At 42.5% G+C, this 17,395-nt stretch overlaps 1 protein-coding gene across 9 annotated transcripts in view; it reads right to left on the reverse strand.

Moving 5' to 3' along the window:
• LOC115148976 (connector enhancer of kinase suppressor of ras 2-like) overlaps nt 1–5,496 on the reverse strand; it is a 42,374-nt gene extending 36,878 nt beyond the window's left edge. For all 9 annotated transcript variants that reach the window (XM_029691357.1, XM_029691354.1, XM_029691351.1 and 6 more), the window contains exon 1: nt 4,978–5,496. In XM_029691357.1, the coding sequence (XP_029547217.1) occupies nt 4,978–5,041 (64 nt within the window). In that variant the 5' untranslated portion in view covers nt 5,042–5,496. The remainder of the gene's footprint in view (nt 1–4,977) is intronic.
• Nucleotides 5,497–17,395: the final 11,899 nt, after the last annotated feature.

Here is a 17,395-nt window from a genome sequence, read left to right on the forward strand (position 1 = left end):
CCTACTCATCTTGTTGACTGACAAAAAGTAAATGTGGACAGTTCTTCCAATATCTTCAATATGCACCTCGGAATTGGATAAGGACGCGCGCAGTTGCGTCCCGGATGTGTCTGACTTGTAGCCTGTGAGAAAGACCCGATCAGGTGACGGAGAGCCATGCGAGTGAGAGACGCTTCGGATTGTGCAGCACTCTCAGGGAGAACGGCACAACACAGCACTCCGGGCCGCAAAAGGCATGGATTTGTTTAGGGTGCATTACGGCCACAAAGGGGATGCCGCCGTGAAATTCGAGGCATTATCAAGTGCTTGTCAAATTGTGAATGAGAGACTGTTAAAGTGTGTACAGCCTGCGCAAAAAAAAAGCAGAGCTCATGCCTTTCAAGCGACTTTTTTCAAATCATCATTAGAATCTCATCATGCAGCCTTACAATGTATTAAAAATCAAAACATATAGCCCAACGTTTGTAGAACAACTAAAGTTACATTAATAACTCTAAATTAAGAATATAGGTGTAACTATTTCTTTGTTAACCGCTCTACACAGAATAGCCGCTTATGCGCACTTTGTTCGATTATATTCTACATACTATAAAATAATATAAAATAATGCCACAGAATTATAAGCAAATATTGTCTGCTAAATGAACTAGTGTAGCCCACAGCTATTTGTCATAGCCACATCAGGACCTAACATGGACAACTTAGAGTATGCTATTCTGTTCTTCTGAAATAGACTATGTTTTCTTCATATCATGCTTCTTTAGACCTGTCTAAAATAAATAGTGGATTTATTGTGAAGGTGTAGACTATATCACATGGATTTATTAGACTTTATAAAATGGCTTGTAGGCTGTGTGTGGAAGCCAGGAGATGCTAAATGTGTTTATGTTAATTAACGGTCAATTACCATGAGACCGACTGTTATTTGCTTGACAATCACAAGCTGACAAAATTTCATGACCCCCACAGCACTAGTCATGGAAGCCATTATTCCTTACATTGGCTATGATACAGAGAAACATATAAACACACAAACATCCATGTAAACACACTCATACACACCTTTACATACAACAGACAAGAAGGAAATGGAGAGAAAGCAGAACCAGTCAGGTTGTCTGTGTTTTGTTCCAGAGCACAGCAGCTCCATTTCCCTCATCTCTAGGTCTCAGTGTTTCTTCCTCTCTCCCTCATCCACTCTCCCACACTCTTTCTATCCTTTCTCCTCCCTTGGTCAGCCTCCCACAAAGAAGGCTGTGGAGCCCTCCTTTTGATTTAATCTCGATGTCTTCTTGGGCCTAGACCTAATGAAGGATTCAGCTCAAGTTCAGCTGGCAGCTAAATGATGGAGAAGCTGCGAGAAGAGAGTTCCATGGCTTTGTACACAATTTAAGGGCTTAACAAATCAGCCTCTTTACCAAGTTAATGGAGACCCACTTGTCAATGAAAAAATTCCCATGTTGCTATAGAAACCATGCAGTGGGGTTTGAGTAGAGTCTGCTGCAAGATGACAATACTGTAAGTAAACATGTAAGTGAAACGTTATGGATATAGAAAAGACCCCTCTAACTTCTCCCCACCAAAACAAGCAGGGACATTGTCTAAAGTATGAATGCTCTCTCCAGATAACAGAGCTATCCCCATATATAAACACACAGATGATCCATTCTAAAGGACAAACACGTATTTGTCCTTTAAACATGTATATTACACCTCAATTCAGAGATGGACTTTGTCCATCTAAATGGGCAGAGCAACCCCTCCATAACAAACTAGCCTGTAGCTTTCCCCCCAAAATCCCCCCTTAATCAACGGACCTGGCCTCCTGCTAACAAACAGAGCTATTTTTGTGATGAGATCAATGGAGGAGACAGACAGCCACCCAGACTGGGAAGAGCACACAAAGAGACACAGAGAGAGATGAAATGAGAGATCTGATTAAGAGACTATTAATCCACTAGTAATTGAGGCTGCGGTGAGTAAATTCTGTTTAGTGTTGTGATACATTATTGAGTTGGCTTTCTAGGGGAGGGGGCATTATGTTAATCTACATATTTTATCACTGTCAAGAGACATGGGCAGGGTGCCAGTCATTCAGATCAAAACACACACACACACAAAGTTTGACAGGGCGGTTAAGAGCGTTGGACTAGTAATCGGAAGGTTGCTGGTTCGAATCCCCGAGCTCGGTTTGAATCCCTGAGCTGACTCGGTGAAAAATATGTTGATGTGACCTTGAGCAAGGCACTTAACCCTAGTTGCTCACCTGCTCCCGAGTGGCACAGTTGTCTAAGGCACTGCATCTCAGGGCTAGAGGTGTCACTACAGACCCTGGTTTGATTCCAGGCTGTATCACAACCGGCAGTGATTGGGAGTCGTATAGGGTGGTGCACAATTGGTCCAGTGTTGTCAGGTTAGGGTTTGGCCGGGGTAGGCTGTCATTGTAAATAAGAATTTGTTCTTAACTGGCTTGCCTAGTTATATACAAATAAATGAAGACGATAAACACACTCAACCCGAGAAACATGGTGTAAATGTGCACACACATACTCTAGGCTATACATACACTCCCATACCCAACATATGGCACATAATATTCAAACATCAAATATGCATGCTATGCAACCCAAGTGAGGAGATTGGTCTTTTTTAACATGATTCTACTTGGACAGTGCACTACAGCTTAGCTAGATTCATGATCATCTTACTAATCGCCTTTAGCACAAATGTATGGCAGGTGTTTTGTGTGAAAATAATTTATAATTTATGAAACTGTTTCTCTTTTCATAAAACACTTAGCTTGAACATGAACCGAGTATTTGCAGCTGTTTAAACTGCAATATATCTGTAAATAAGCACAGTTCGCCCTTAATTTAAAGGCTCCATATATTTTCCATAAGTGGAGGGTTTTTTCTGTGGAGAGGCCTTTGTCGGTGCTGAGAGAGTAGAGAGGCTTGGACACAGGAAACACCAGATGCAGAGAGTGGCATTATGGGAAGGTCACTGGGTGCTCCTATTTGGCCTCAGGACATCACTGAGCTGTATGCTAATAATGGAACCTCTGAATGGTAATGATGAGACGGAGATGCCGTGGGCCCTTGGGACTGGGAGTATAAGAATGGATCTGAGACAAGATTACACAAACTCCATTTCCTTTCATTCTCTCTGTGAATGTGGCTCCCTCCATTCCTCCATCCCTCACTTTACATCAACATTACTATAGGCTTTGCGCCTAGAACCTGTCTCAGCTCTAGTCATCAGATGTGGCTCGGCTACCATAGGGCCCTCCCTCTGAAATGTCTTCCCTTCCTCATCTCCTCTCCATCTCTTCCAATATGCAATCTCTTTCTCTTCTCTCCATCAGCTCTGAATCTCCTCATTATTATCATTTTACTCTCTCCTCTGCCATTCCCACTTCCTCTTCCATTACATCCCTATAATCCTCCGATTCCACTAGTCTTTCCAAGCAAACACTCTCTCACACACACACACACATAAGCACACACACACAGACACCTACACTAATATGTACTATTTTACAGAACTTGTAAACTGCTTTGTGTCTAATCCCAGTAGTCAGTCAGTAGTATGTCTGACTCAGCCAGCCAGCCAAGCTCCTGTGTATGTTTGGAGCGTGACTGCGTCTGTGAATGAGCGTGTGTTGAGGCAGTGTGGAGGCATGAATAAGTAAATTAACACATTAGTTTGAGCATCACTGCGAGGGTATACTCATCCACATGAGTACCCTGCTCAGCACAGACAACCAACACATTACACAGTAATAATGATACATATCAACACAGAGGTACACAGGCATGAGATACACACGAAACACATGACAGTAACACACAATCTATGTAAACAATAACCATAGAATGAACAGAAAACATGTTCTCTCTCTCAAATGGAAAGTGTGTGCGTGTGTGTGTGTGTGTGTGTGTGTGCGTGCGTGTGTGTGCGTGTGTGTGTGTGTGTGTGTTAAAGATAGTCTTATCAACTGCTGTTCCATCAATCCACAGTGGCTCAGCAGCACATGGGGATTTACCACCATCTGGTTAAGCATCTCTCCAAAACAACATGGGCCTACCTCCAGCCTTGATCCATGACCTCACACACACTACATCTCTCATAGGAATCACCTGAACCGACACCACATACTGTAAGAATCATCTGTCTTATCTTCTTCACTCAATATATAATTATTACTGCATTATCACACGCTGTATTGCAGATGTGAAATAATATTTTGGGATGTAGTTAATAAATAATCGATATATTTAGCATATGCACTTGATCCACTCCAGTGGAATGTAATAGCTATTAGTAATATATTCTCTACAAAGTCCATCTTTTACATTCCCTATAACTAACCTCCACAGAAATTAAAGTAATTTTACATATATTAGTGTCTAACATGCTACACTTCAAATAGCTACAGGTCTACATTACTATAAATACTTTTTCACTTCAGTCAAATTCACCCCAATGCCTTAATTTCAGTGGATCATTAATCCCATAATGGAAATATTCAGACCCTTCTGATCGGCCATTGAAAAGGCAAAAACTGTACTGAACCAACTGAACTGAACCAACTGAACCACTGAACCAACTCATCCTTCAGTGCTTTGAGATTCTCTCAGGTCCAAATCTATATCACTGCCAATTCCACACCCCACATTTCTGCTGAAAATGAAATTCCATTTGTGGTAAAGAGATACCACATAGAATAGAATAATAGAATATGATAAAATATCAATATGTTGCCATTATATAATTTCCTACATATACGGAGGTTCAGCAGGTGTTTTCGTTTCCCCCAATCACCAGTGATGGCTCTAGCCTCGCACTGTTTATTGATCGGAGTGGGCGCATTTAGTGCCGTTATACTTGAGTCCAGAGAATATATATTTCACTGCATTTTGTGTGCAGGTTGGTTGCCAACAGCTAATGTACATCTATCTTCAAACCGTGGCGTACCTTTCATCCAGTCCACCACTTGACTCGAACTCCACTTGCTCACAGGCTCCATGACCAGAGCCATTGAGGAAGTTTTTCAGGTCTCGCCTGACAAAATAAACGCTTTAACACTTCAATCTATTACATTCACCAAATTCACCAATGTTTGTTCTATAATCCGTTTGCGTGTTTTCTAACAACGGTGAGGGAGGTCCATCGGATCCGAGGCGACGTTATGCGTGGCTTGATTCAAGTCCGATAGATTTCTACACAATCCTCGGCGCTTGGTGCTTGCGTTGTTCGCGCGAATATCGCGAATATCTCCTTTATTTGTCATTCACGTCGGCTGCTGCCAACACGGCATGATTCTGGTGGAACCGTCTGCGACCCTCTCGCCAATTCATCTCCAGCCTAGTATCAACTGATCAGTGCAGCCAGCCCCCAACCATCCAATAGAGGACGCATTCACTGGCATCTGTGGGTGTATTTCCCAGTCGCACTGTGCAGTCCATGTATTTTCCTTCAGACCAACCCACTGAGTCACACTAGCGCTTGCAGGCTTTTTTAATCCTCATCAGATGCACGTTCACTGTATCTCCCTCGCCTCTTTGTCGCTGTTCACGCCTCCATCATACAAGCGCTGTCTAGCGGATAATACGGTCGTAACAGAGGCTGAGGATGCTGTAATGTCCCCCTCTCTTATTATCATCCTCTACGAAGCAAGTTGAGATGTAGCCCGATTCAACATATAACATGAATTGATCTGTCTAACTGAGAGTATGAAAGAGAAGAATGAATGGGCATAGGGCATTGCAATATATATTTTGTTCTTTGAAATAACCCGATCAATCATCCATTACGCGTTTGTAACTCAGAATTTCTAATGTTTTATGCCCAATAGTTTCACTATGCATTATGAGTTTCTATTGAAGGCATATGATACTGTAGGCCTATTTATATTAAAGATGACTGTATCAGGGTTACACAAACACCATGCATTACAGGACTAAGCTGGTTATGAAAGAGTGGGCGCTTTTTTCCATTAACAGAAAATAATTTGCCTTGCTTAAAGATAAAAACCCTTAATTGAAACAATTACAAAGCCTGTTTTGGTAAAAAGCTGAGCGATAGGCCTGGAAAAATATAACCACTCTCAAATTCATAGAAAGAGTTATGGATGGAAGAACGGACTTTCCATGATATCAAAATTATAGTTTTAACCATGTTTTGAGGCATTACAGTGTTGTTTACATTTACAGTAGAACAAGCTTATATTTTGGGTTCTGATGGGGTATGACAGATGAAATAAGCTCATGGGGCATTTATTTATAAGTTATATTCTTCAAGAATCAATGGGTATATATCAATCAATCAATCAAATGTATTTATATAGCCCTTTTTACATCAGTCAATGTCACAAAGTGCTATACAGAAACCCAGCCTAAAACCCCAGACAGCAAGCAATGCAGATGTAGAAGAATATATCATTAATTTACAAGTCCAAAAATGAATGTAGCAATTAAGGATTCTAACTTTAAATCACACATATCAATTGAAGGCCTTGGGATGTTGCTGCCTGTAAACCTAGCCTGGGTACATCAATTACACCCCCTATTAAATAAATCCACCAACAGACTCAAGACTCAGTCACGACTACAATGAATCTCTTCGACATAACAAACGTCCCACTCACTCAGGTGAAAGCAATAGAAGACTAGCATGAATGCATCCCACTACTGCAACATGAATAGGCCCACCATAAGCTGACATGCTGCCTCATAAAGTAGGCTCATGGAAACAACAAGCTCAGATGAATTGATGTGATTTTGCTTTACTGGATTGGCATAATGTGCATATGTGGCTTTCATGGCCTTAACCAGATGTGATGTAATGTATCTGCACACTGAACTATTCTGAATCATATTCTGTAAATAATAATCTAACCTAAAGCACGGACACAGCCGCTTCAAACCCCTCAGTATTGACAGTTAGGCTGTTGCACACTAGCCCAGAATGCACAATACCTCTATGAGAGAGCCTATAGAGCATAGAAAAAGAGACTATGGAGTGTAGAAAGATGTGTCATCAGAACAAAGAACCACTCTTTTTCCATGACCCCAGACCTGTGCAACAATAATGTTCAGGCTTTGCACAGTTCATTTTTTGTGTAAAATTAGTCACCATCATGTTATCGACGTAAGAGGGATGGTTGTTCTTCCCAGAATCATGGTACAACAAAGAGTCAGCCACTAATTTTCTAAAATGCCTCGAAGACTAATTCTCAGTGATATCAATCAAGATGTATATCAAAAAATTTGTATTTGAAGTCTAAGGATATACAGGAAGCGATACACAAGATAAGAATATATTATATAGGCCTATCTCATAGGACAATAGCTGTTAACCACCAAGTCTTGCTTTGTTAAATCAAAGCATCTTGGCTTGTGCTTTGTTTCATTTATGTAAGATTAGCAATGGCTCTTGCCCCTCAGCCCCACGGGTATGTGAATACATTTGCTCTGTGTGGAGGTATCGTTGTCAGCATCTCTGACTAATTTAAACAGAAGAATGTGTAATCTGCTTTGCAAGACGGGCATGTGAAATACAAGAGCCTTAAGTTACAACTGTTCAGTTAATTTTCTCCTTGCAAGTTATTACATTAACATTTTAGTCATTTAGCAGACGCTCTTATTCAGAGCGACTTACAGTAGTGAGTGCATACATTTCATACATTTTTTTCTCCGTACTGGTCCCCCCTGGGAATCAAACCCACAACCCTGGCGTTGCAAACACCATGCTCTACCAACTGAGCCACACAGGACCAAGTTATGAATGGAACTTTTATGTCGCTATTCATTTCCCCATTATCTGTGAATAATTGATATCTTTGGGGAAGCTCTCTCCTCTCTCCTGCTATTATCACTCTACCCTTGTAGACTCGTATCTGTCCCTGTGCTCTGAGTGTGTGTGTGAGCAGCTAATGGGTCAGAGTCTACATCCAAAGAGTCTGTTTGGTTTCTCAGAAGAAATTGTGAATTAAGTTGCAATTCATAATATTGCCAGTATTTTAAGAATTATGTCCATAAACTGTTGTATACAATATTATAGAGTAGGTCTGTTTTGAGAACGTATAGGCCTATCATAGAGCCACTTTTAAAACAAAGTAAGCCAATTGACCATTAATTGACTTTGAGTCATAGAGAAATTCTAGTGATCACATTTTTCACAGTAGACTATAGTCTATCTTTGTTTCAGTTAATCAAACATTGCAGTTAATTTCACATTTTCTAAAATGAGGAGGAGCAAAGCAGAGTTATGATAGCACTCAAATCCAGATGTTCATCAACAGTCAGGTGCTTCAGGACCATCAACCGATCACTGCCCGCACCTGCCCGCCCGTCCAGCATCACTACTCTGGACGGTTCTGACTTAGATATGTAGACAACTACAAATACCTAGGTGTCTGGTTAGACTGTAAACTCTCTTTCCAGATTCACATTAAGTATCCCCAATCCAAAATTAAATCTAGAATCGGCTTCCTATTTCGCAACAAAGCATCCTTCACTCATGCTGCCAAACATACCCTCGTAAAACTGACCATCCTACCGATCCTCGACTTCGGCGATGTCATTTATAAAATAGCCTCCAACACCCTACTCAACAAATTGGATGCAATCTATCACAGTGCCATCCATTTTGTCACCAAAGCCCCATATACTACCCACCACTGCGACCTGTAGGCTCTTGTTGGTTGGCCCTCGCTTCATACTCGTTGCCAAACCCAATGGCTCCAGGTCGTCTACAAGTCTCTGCTAGGTAAAGCCCCGCCTTATCTCAGCTCACTGGTCACCATAGCAGCACCCATTCGTAGCACGCGCTCCAGCAGGTTTATCTCTCTGGTCACCCCCAAAGCCAATTCCTCCTTTGGCTGCCTTTCCTTCCAGTTCTCTGCAACCAATGACTGGAACGGACTGCAAAAATCACTGAAACTGGAGACTCATATCTCCCTCACTAGCTTTAAGCACCAGCTGTCAGAGCAGCTCACAGATCCCTGCACCTGTACATAGCCCATCTGTAAACAGCCCATCCAACTACCTCATCCCCATACTGTATTTATTTATTTTTGCTCCTTTGCACCCCAGTATCTCTATTTGCACATTCATCTTCTGCACATTTGCCATTACAGTGTTTAATTGCTATATTGTAATTACTTCGCCCCCGTGGCCTATTTATTTCCTTACCAACCTTATCTTAAACCTATACTCGATCCCTCCCATGTCAACAACTACAGACCAGTATCCCTTCTTTCTTTTCTCTCCAAAACTCTTGAACGTGCCGTCCTTGGCCAGCTCTCCTGCTATCTCTCTCAGAATGACCTTCTTGATCCTAATCAGTCAGGTTTCAAGACTGGGCATTCAACTGAGACTGCTCTTCTCTGTGTCACGGAGGCTCTCCGCACTGCTAAAGCTAACTCTCTCTCCTCTGCTCTCATCCTTCTAGACCTATCTGCTGCCTTTGATACTGTGAACCATCAGATCCTCCTCTCCACCCCTCCGAGGTGGGCATCTCCGGCGCGGCCCACGCTTGGATTGCGTCCTCACTGACAGGTCGCTCCTACCAGGTGGCGTGGCGAGAATCTGTCTCCGCACCACGCGCTCTCACCACTGGTGTCCCCCAGGGCTCTGTTCTAGGCCCTCTCCTATTCTCGCTATACACCAAGTCACTTGGCTCTGTCATATCCTCACATGGTCTCTCCTATCATTGCTATGCAGACGACACACAATTAATCTTCTCCTTTCCCCCTTCTGATAACCAGGCGGCGAATCGCATCTCTGCATGTCTGGCAGACATATCAGTGTGGATGACGGATCACCACCTCAAGCTGAACCTCGGCAAGACGGAACTGCTCTTCCTCCCGGGGAAGGACTGCCCGTTCCATGATCTCGCCATCACGGTTGACAACTCCCTTGTGTCCTCCTCCCAGAGTGCTAAGAACCTTGGCGTGATCCTGGACAACACCCTGTCGTTCTCCACTAACATCAAGGCGGTGACCCGATCCTGTAGGTTCATGCTCTACAACTTTCGCAGAGTACGACCCTGCCTCACACAGGAAGCGACGCAGGTCCTAATCCAGGCACTTGTCATCTCCCGTCTGGATTACTGCAACTCGCTGTTGGCTGGGCTCCCTGCCTGTGCCATTAAACCCCTACAACTCATCCAGAACGCCGCAGCCCGTCTGGTGTTCAACCTTCCCAAGTTCTCTCACGTCACCCCGCTCCTCCGCTCTCTCCACTGGCTTCCAGTTGAAGCTCGCATCCGCTACAAGACCATGGTGCTTGCCTACGGAGCTGTGAGGGGAACGGCACCTCCATACCTTCAGGCTCTGATCAGGCCCTACACCCAAACAAGGGCACTGCGTTCATCCACCTCTGGCCTGCTGGCCCCCCTACCTCTGAGGAAGCACGGTTCCCGCTCAGCCCAGTCCAAACTGTTCGCTGCTCTGGCACCCCAATGGTGGAACAAGCTCCCCCACGACGCCAGGACAGCGGAGTCAATCACCACCTTCCGGAGACACCTGAAACCCCACCTCTTTAAGGAATACCTGGGATAGGATAAAGTAATCCTTCTAACCCCCCCCCTTAAAAGATTTAGATGCACTATTGTAAAGTGGTTGTTCCACTGGATATCATAAGGTGAATGCACCAATTTGTAAGTCGCTCTGGATAAGAGCGTCTGCTAAATGACTTAAATGTAAATGTAAAAATGTAATCTTACCTCATTTGCACTCACTGTACATAGACTTTTTTATTTATTTTTCTACTGGATGATTGACTGTATGTTTTGTTTATTCCATGTGTAACTCTGTGTTGTTGTATGTGTCGAACTGCTGTGCTTTATCTTGGCCCGGTCACAGTTGTAAATGAGAACTTGTTCTCAACTAGCCTACCTGGTTAAATAAAGGTGAAATATATATATATATATATATATTAAATAACGTTTCAGGTAAGACCCAAGTGCAGACTATGTTGAAGTAACAATGTTTATTACAGCAACCGGGGCAGGGAAACGACAGGTCAAGGCAGGCAGGGGTCGATAATCCAGAGTGGTGGGGCAAAGGTACAGGATGGCAGGCAAGCTCAGGGTCAGGTCAGACAGAGGTCGGTAATCCAGAGTAAGGGCAATGGTACAGGACGAAGGGCAGGCTCAGTGGCAGGCAGAGTGGTCAGGCAGACGGGCTCAGAGTCCGGACAGGCAAGGGTTAAAACCAGGAGGGCGAGAAAAAGAGCAACTGGGGAAAAGCAGGTGCTGAGAAAACCGCTGGTTGACTTGACAAACAACATGAACTGGTGACAGACAAACAGAGAACACAGGTATGAATACACAGGGGATAATAGGGAAAATGGACGACACCTGGAGGGGGTGGATACAATCACAAGGACAGGTGAAACAGATCAGGGTGTGACAGACAGGTGAGACCAATTATCTCAATCATGGCTGCCCATAGACTCAGTCTGGCTAGGAGGGGCAGCCATGGGGTCAGGTGCTCCTCGATCTCTGATGAGGATAGCACTGTGGCTGTGCGCCTTACAGTCCTTTTGTCAACTGGAAAATGTTATTACACCTTGGGACTATGTAAGAATACATTTCACAGACGTATTTAACCATTGCAAAGTTTGTGAAGCTGAGTGAGCGACATACTGTAGGTATACTAATCACGGAAATCTCAGACCTAGTGGGAGGTAACCCGTCTGCCTAGGAATACTGTGTAGCCGATAGGCGTAGCCTAGGGAGACTCACCTAACATTTTACTGCTCTATTAAAAACGGATTTAAAAAATGTATCTCTAAACGAGTGGAATATTTATCCTTAGGCTCCCTGCGTGGTATGTATATAAAACATTTATAGATAGAACTTCACTAGAACTTCACTAGATCATATAACTTTTTGTAAATGACAAAACATAAGACACATTTACCTCAAAATTGTTTTGTTGGAGTGACTTAAAAAATGAAGATGAGACATAAAATGTATACAGTATTTGAGCAAGAGTAGTGGCAGCTAGGGGAAAAAACTGGGGCATAAAGCACCAGGCAGCCTTACACCACACAGTGCTACTCAAGTCCTGTCACGGGTGTCGAAAGGAGCGGACCAAAGTGCAGCGTGATTCTCGTTCCACATAATTCTTTATTAAACTGTGAAACTCTGCAATACATACAAAATAAACCTGAATAAACACAACAACAAACCGTGACGCAGAGGTGAAACATACACTACTCAAAATTAATCTCCCACAAACCCAGGTGGGACAAACACCAACTTAAATATGACCTCCAATTAGAGACAACGATGACCAGCTGCCTCTAATTGGAGATCATCTCAAACAAAGCCCAACATAGAAATACAAAACTAGAACAACCAAACATAGAAATACAAAAACTAGAACATAACAACATAGAAAAAACTAAACTAGAAAACCCCCCTGTCACGACCTGACCTACTCTACCATAGAAAATAACAGCTTACTATGGTCAGGACGTGACAATTCCTCACGCACTATATCCTGTCTTTCTCTCTTTCTCCTCTCCCTAACAAACCCCCAAATTTGTGAGCTAACTTGGAACAAATAAAATAGTACAGGCTAATTTAACATGGTACATACTGTACATAATCATGAATCAGAATGATATAGACAATGATATTTTTTCAAATAGAGAAAGTTTCTATTTGATGTGTGAGCACTATTTCTCAAAACAAATGATAATTGGTCAAGTATATACTGGCTAAATTGTTTTAGTTCAAAGACAGCTTTGGTAGTATTATAAATCTTAAAATATCTGTTTTTTAGTATGCTACAGAATTAGAGAAGGGCTGTTTCAATGAACCTCAGGCAGTAGGCTCAAGCAAACCTGTTTCTCTCACTAGTCAGAGGATGCATGCATATTTCCCAGAATCTGATCACCAGCAGCAACCTATCTTCCTTATTTATGTTTAGAAAACAGATTTGAAGGCCACAATTGTGGGGGCAAAGAACTAATCATGTTTACGCAACCTATAATAATCACCCTTAGAATACTTCCAGAACCATCTTTATTTCTTATTTAAATTTGAGAAAATCTACAATAGAAATTGGCCCACCCCAGTCTTCATTCATAGGGATGCATGTGACATTGCACAGCAATAAGCTGGTTTATATCTCTGTTATACATTTTTACTTATTGATTTCAATAGGGAAGGGATACCAGGTACTGGTGTTTGTATATACTGTTTCCTTCATTGTCTTATGTCTGGTGGTGTCACTCCTATGCGATGCTCATCCCTCATCTGAGTCAGTGCAGGCAGAATTGTTGCCCTATCTGATATAAGACAATGGGAAAAGGGTATACCTAGACAGTTGTACAACAGAATGCCTTCAACTCAAATGTGTCTTCCGCATTTAACCCAACCCCTCTGAATCAGAGAGTTGCGGGGGGCTGCCTTAATCGACATCCATGTCTTTGGTGCCCGGGGAACAGTGGGTTAACTGCCTTGCTCGTGGGCAGAATGACAGATTTTTACCATGTCAGCTCGGGATTCGATCCAGCAACCTTTCGGGTTACTGGCCCAGCGCTCTAACCACTAGGCTACCTGCCGCCCCCAATGCTGTTTCCCGATGTGTAAAAGGCAAATCTATTAACTATATTTGAATAATTGTGTTATTCCTATACTATATTTTTGTGTAACAAATGTGTAAGAGTTCATTCAATTGGGGGAGGTGAGGGGGCATGGGGGTGGATAGGATGGTCCCCCACGATGAAAGGGGGGCATGACTGAAAAAAAGCACTGATCTAGCTAATGATTAGCACAAATACATATGGCAACTCCAGGCTTCAGCCTATCATTTTATTGCCACTATGCTGCATCAGTTGCCCTACAGGCAGGGGTCTAGACTGCGACCATTTAGTCACATTTTGTGACCCTTTGACTTAGCTGAGCGAGTTACATTTTTAATTGGTTGCGTCATTGCGTGTTGTAAATTCAAATTTTGGGGTGGGCTAAAACCACGATTTGGTCAAACAGTAGTCTACGTCTTCAGGAAAGTGCTTTGATTTCTCAATAAAGCACTGAATGACCTTATAAGATGATTAGTAATTTATTCTATTGCATTACGCCGCAACCAAAATGTTGGTGCGACCAAATCATGGGCTGGTGCGAACCAAATGAAAAGTTGGGAAAACGCTAGTCTGGAGCCCTGGCTACAGGTTATAACAGTTATTGCTAAATAACACACCAGCCTGATAATATGGACCAATATGTTGTTAGGCACTGTAACTACGGTTAATATAATAACACCGGTAAATGTAAAAACTTTTCTATTTGTAATAACTTTTAGATTTTGTATGTAATAAAACCAGTTAATGTAATAACTTGTCCGTTAACGTAATAAAATGTTGAATGGTTTACGCAATAACTTTTTTTATGAATAATGTAATAACTTCAACCAGTCATGTAATAACATACCAACATCAATGTGTTGATGTACTACTACCCTCAATTTGATGCACATACCACCACCCACTGCCAATTACAACACAAACAAACTCATGCACATCATACAGGAATACATGGAGACACATACAGGCACACATTGAAATGCACACACATGCAGTAATAGACAAACACACACACACACCAAAATAACTGACTACTCATACATAGAGGCACACTAATCAGCACACATTGAAATATACACACAGACACGCACACACACACACACACACACACACACACACACACACACACACACACACACACACACACACACACACACACACACACATCCAGTGGTTATCCGGTGGTTATTACATCATACAGGAATACTCATACATGGATACTCACAAGCACACATTGAAATGTACAAACATGCACAGTCAGACACACACACACACAACAAAGTAACTGAATACTCATACATAAGAGACACACTCACAAGCACATATTGAAATATATACACACACACACACACACACACACACACACATCGGATGGTTATCCGGTGATTATTACGTTATCAGGTGAGTAGACACTTCTTTGATGAATAACGTAATAACTTCAACCAATCATGTAATAACATACCATCAATGTATTTATGTATTATTTCCCTTGTTTTGATGGACATGGAATAGTCCCAAAAGTGCAAAACTCATCAATCTGGCATTCCAGACAGGCTCAAGCAAACACTCAAAGTATTTGAACGATTTCAAATACTATTTGAACCCAGATCTGAATGGCATCAGGGCAATTGGTGTCATTTTAACATGTTGAATAACCTTGCCTGAAACCTGAAGACTTGCATTAGCTCCACAAGCTAACTCCTTGGGTTAATCTCAGCATCGGTGATCAGTCTTGTGCTGCACAGAAGTAACGCAGTCAGTAACACCAGCAACCATCCAGCTCAATCCCACCAGATTTTTTTTTTTTAAATAACTTGTAATACTGTAATGAAAACTTTTGTTTTGAAGATGACATATAATTGATGTTGTATTAATGTGGTATGAAGGTTATTATGAATGATCCTGCAGCACTCATGAAAGTGTTATTAATGATTTCAAAAAGGTGTTATGAATGCATTACGCCTTTGGAGTTGCCAAAACACACATACTGGTATATCCCCACACATACAAACTTAACATGTATTCAAAACACACGCATGTACACACACTCACAGGAACACATAGGCATGTGACAAAATAACACACACACACACACACACACTCAGGCAACATTTTATTTCAAAATAAAAGTATATTGTATAATGGTAACTGTTTTTTGTTGTCACTGTACCAAACCCTATGACACACTAAATACAGAATAGTATTGGAGCAGAACAGGGTCAGCCTTGCCCTTGTAGCAGTTTAGGGGCAAAGTGCCTTACTCATGGCCACCAAGGCAGTAAGCTATAGCACCTGAAAAGTATTGTAGGTGTAATTAAACTTGTCTGAGACCTAAAGATTTGTGTAAGCTCCCTGAGCTAATGCCTACACTTAAGCTTAGCAGGGTAACACAGTTTTGTGGCCTGCAGGAGACCTAGGTTAGACATCATTCTGTCCCATTGGTTCTGTGACTTGGATAGGTACAGTATCTGTGAGGAGGTGAAATGGGTGGTGGAGTGTAACAAATGTAGTTCTGTAAACCATGCTTGTGTGTTTAAAGGTTTTTTGATACCTGAAGACTTGCCTTTTGGGGGCCCTAAACTAAATTTTGTTGGAGACCCCCCCACCTTGTGGGCAAAACATTTTATCGCCCCCCCCCTCTTGATGATGGAGAGAAAAAAATTGTTTTACAGATACTTTCCTGCAATTCTAAACATTATTATTTTTTTAAATGTTTTATGTCGCTTTGCCTGGGGCCGGCCCTGCCTAAAGAAGATAAAGTAGCAGGCCAGTAACTGGAAGGTTACCGGTTTGAATCCTAGGGCTGGGGTTACTCAACATTCAAGTGTGGTTCACCAAACTACCAAACTACCTCTGTTACACTTCTAGACCCATCTGGGCACAGACTGGATTCTAGCCCAGGTGTCTCTAACCCAGTCAACCACAAAGTCTCAAGCAAGGTTACTCATCATCATACACATCCTGTTGTGTGTATGGTATGTCAGGGTTTAGGTATTGTGATAGCAAATAAACAAGTTCCAGTTGAACAATGCGAACAGTGTGTGTGTGTGTGTGTGTGTGTGTGTGTGTGTGTGTGTGTGTGTGTGTGTGTGTGTGTGTGTGTGTGTGTGTGTGTGTGTGTGTGTGTGTGTGTGTGTGTGTGTGTGTGTGTGTGCGTGCGTGTGTGTGCGTGTGTGTGTGTCTACATTTCAATGTGGTTTGGTACATTTTTACATTTGACATTTCAGTAATTTAGCAGACGCTCTTATCCAGAGCAAATTACAGTTAGTGCATACATCTTAAGATAGCTAGGTGGGACAACCACATATCACAGTCATAGTAAGTACTTTTTCCTCAATAAAGTAGCTATCAGCAAAGTCAAAGCTACTAATTATTTGGGGGGGGGGGTGTGAGAGTGTTTAAGAGGTTTTTCAGAGATGGGCAGGGACTCCGCTGACCTAGCTTCAGGGGGAAACTGATTCCACCATTGGGGTGCCAGAATAGAGAAGTCCTTAGACTGGCCAAGAGACCAGAGGTGGTAGAACGGAGTGCTAGGGTTGGGGTGTAGGGTTTGAGCATAGCCTAAAGGTACAGAGGGGCAGTTCCTCTTGCTGCTCCGTAGGCAAGTACCATGGTCTTTGAATAGATGTGAGCTTCGACTGGAAGCCAGTGGAGTGTGCGGAGGAGAGGGGTGACATGGGAGAACTTGGGATGGTTGAATACCAGGCGGGCTGCAGCATTCTGGATAAGTTGCAGGGGTTTGATGGAACAAGCGGTGAGCCCAGCCAGTAGCGAGTTGCAGTAGGCCA

Source organism: Salmo trutta, chromosome 15, assembly GCF_901001165.1.
Source record: "Salmo trutta chromosome 15, fSalTru1.1, whole genome shotgun sequence".
NCBI classification, from domain to species: Eukaryota; Metazoa; Chordata; class Actinopteri; order Salmoniformes; family Salmonidae; genus Salmo; species Salmo trutta.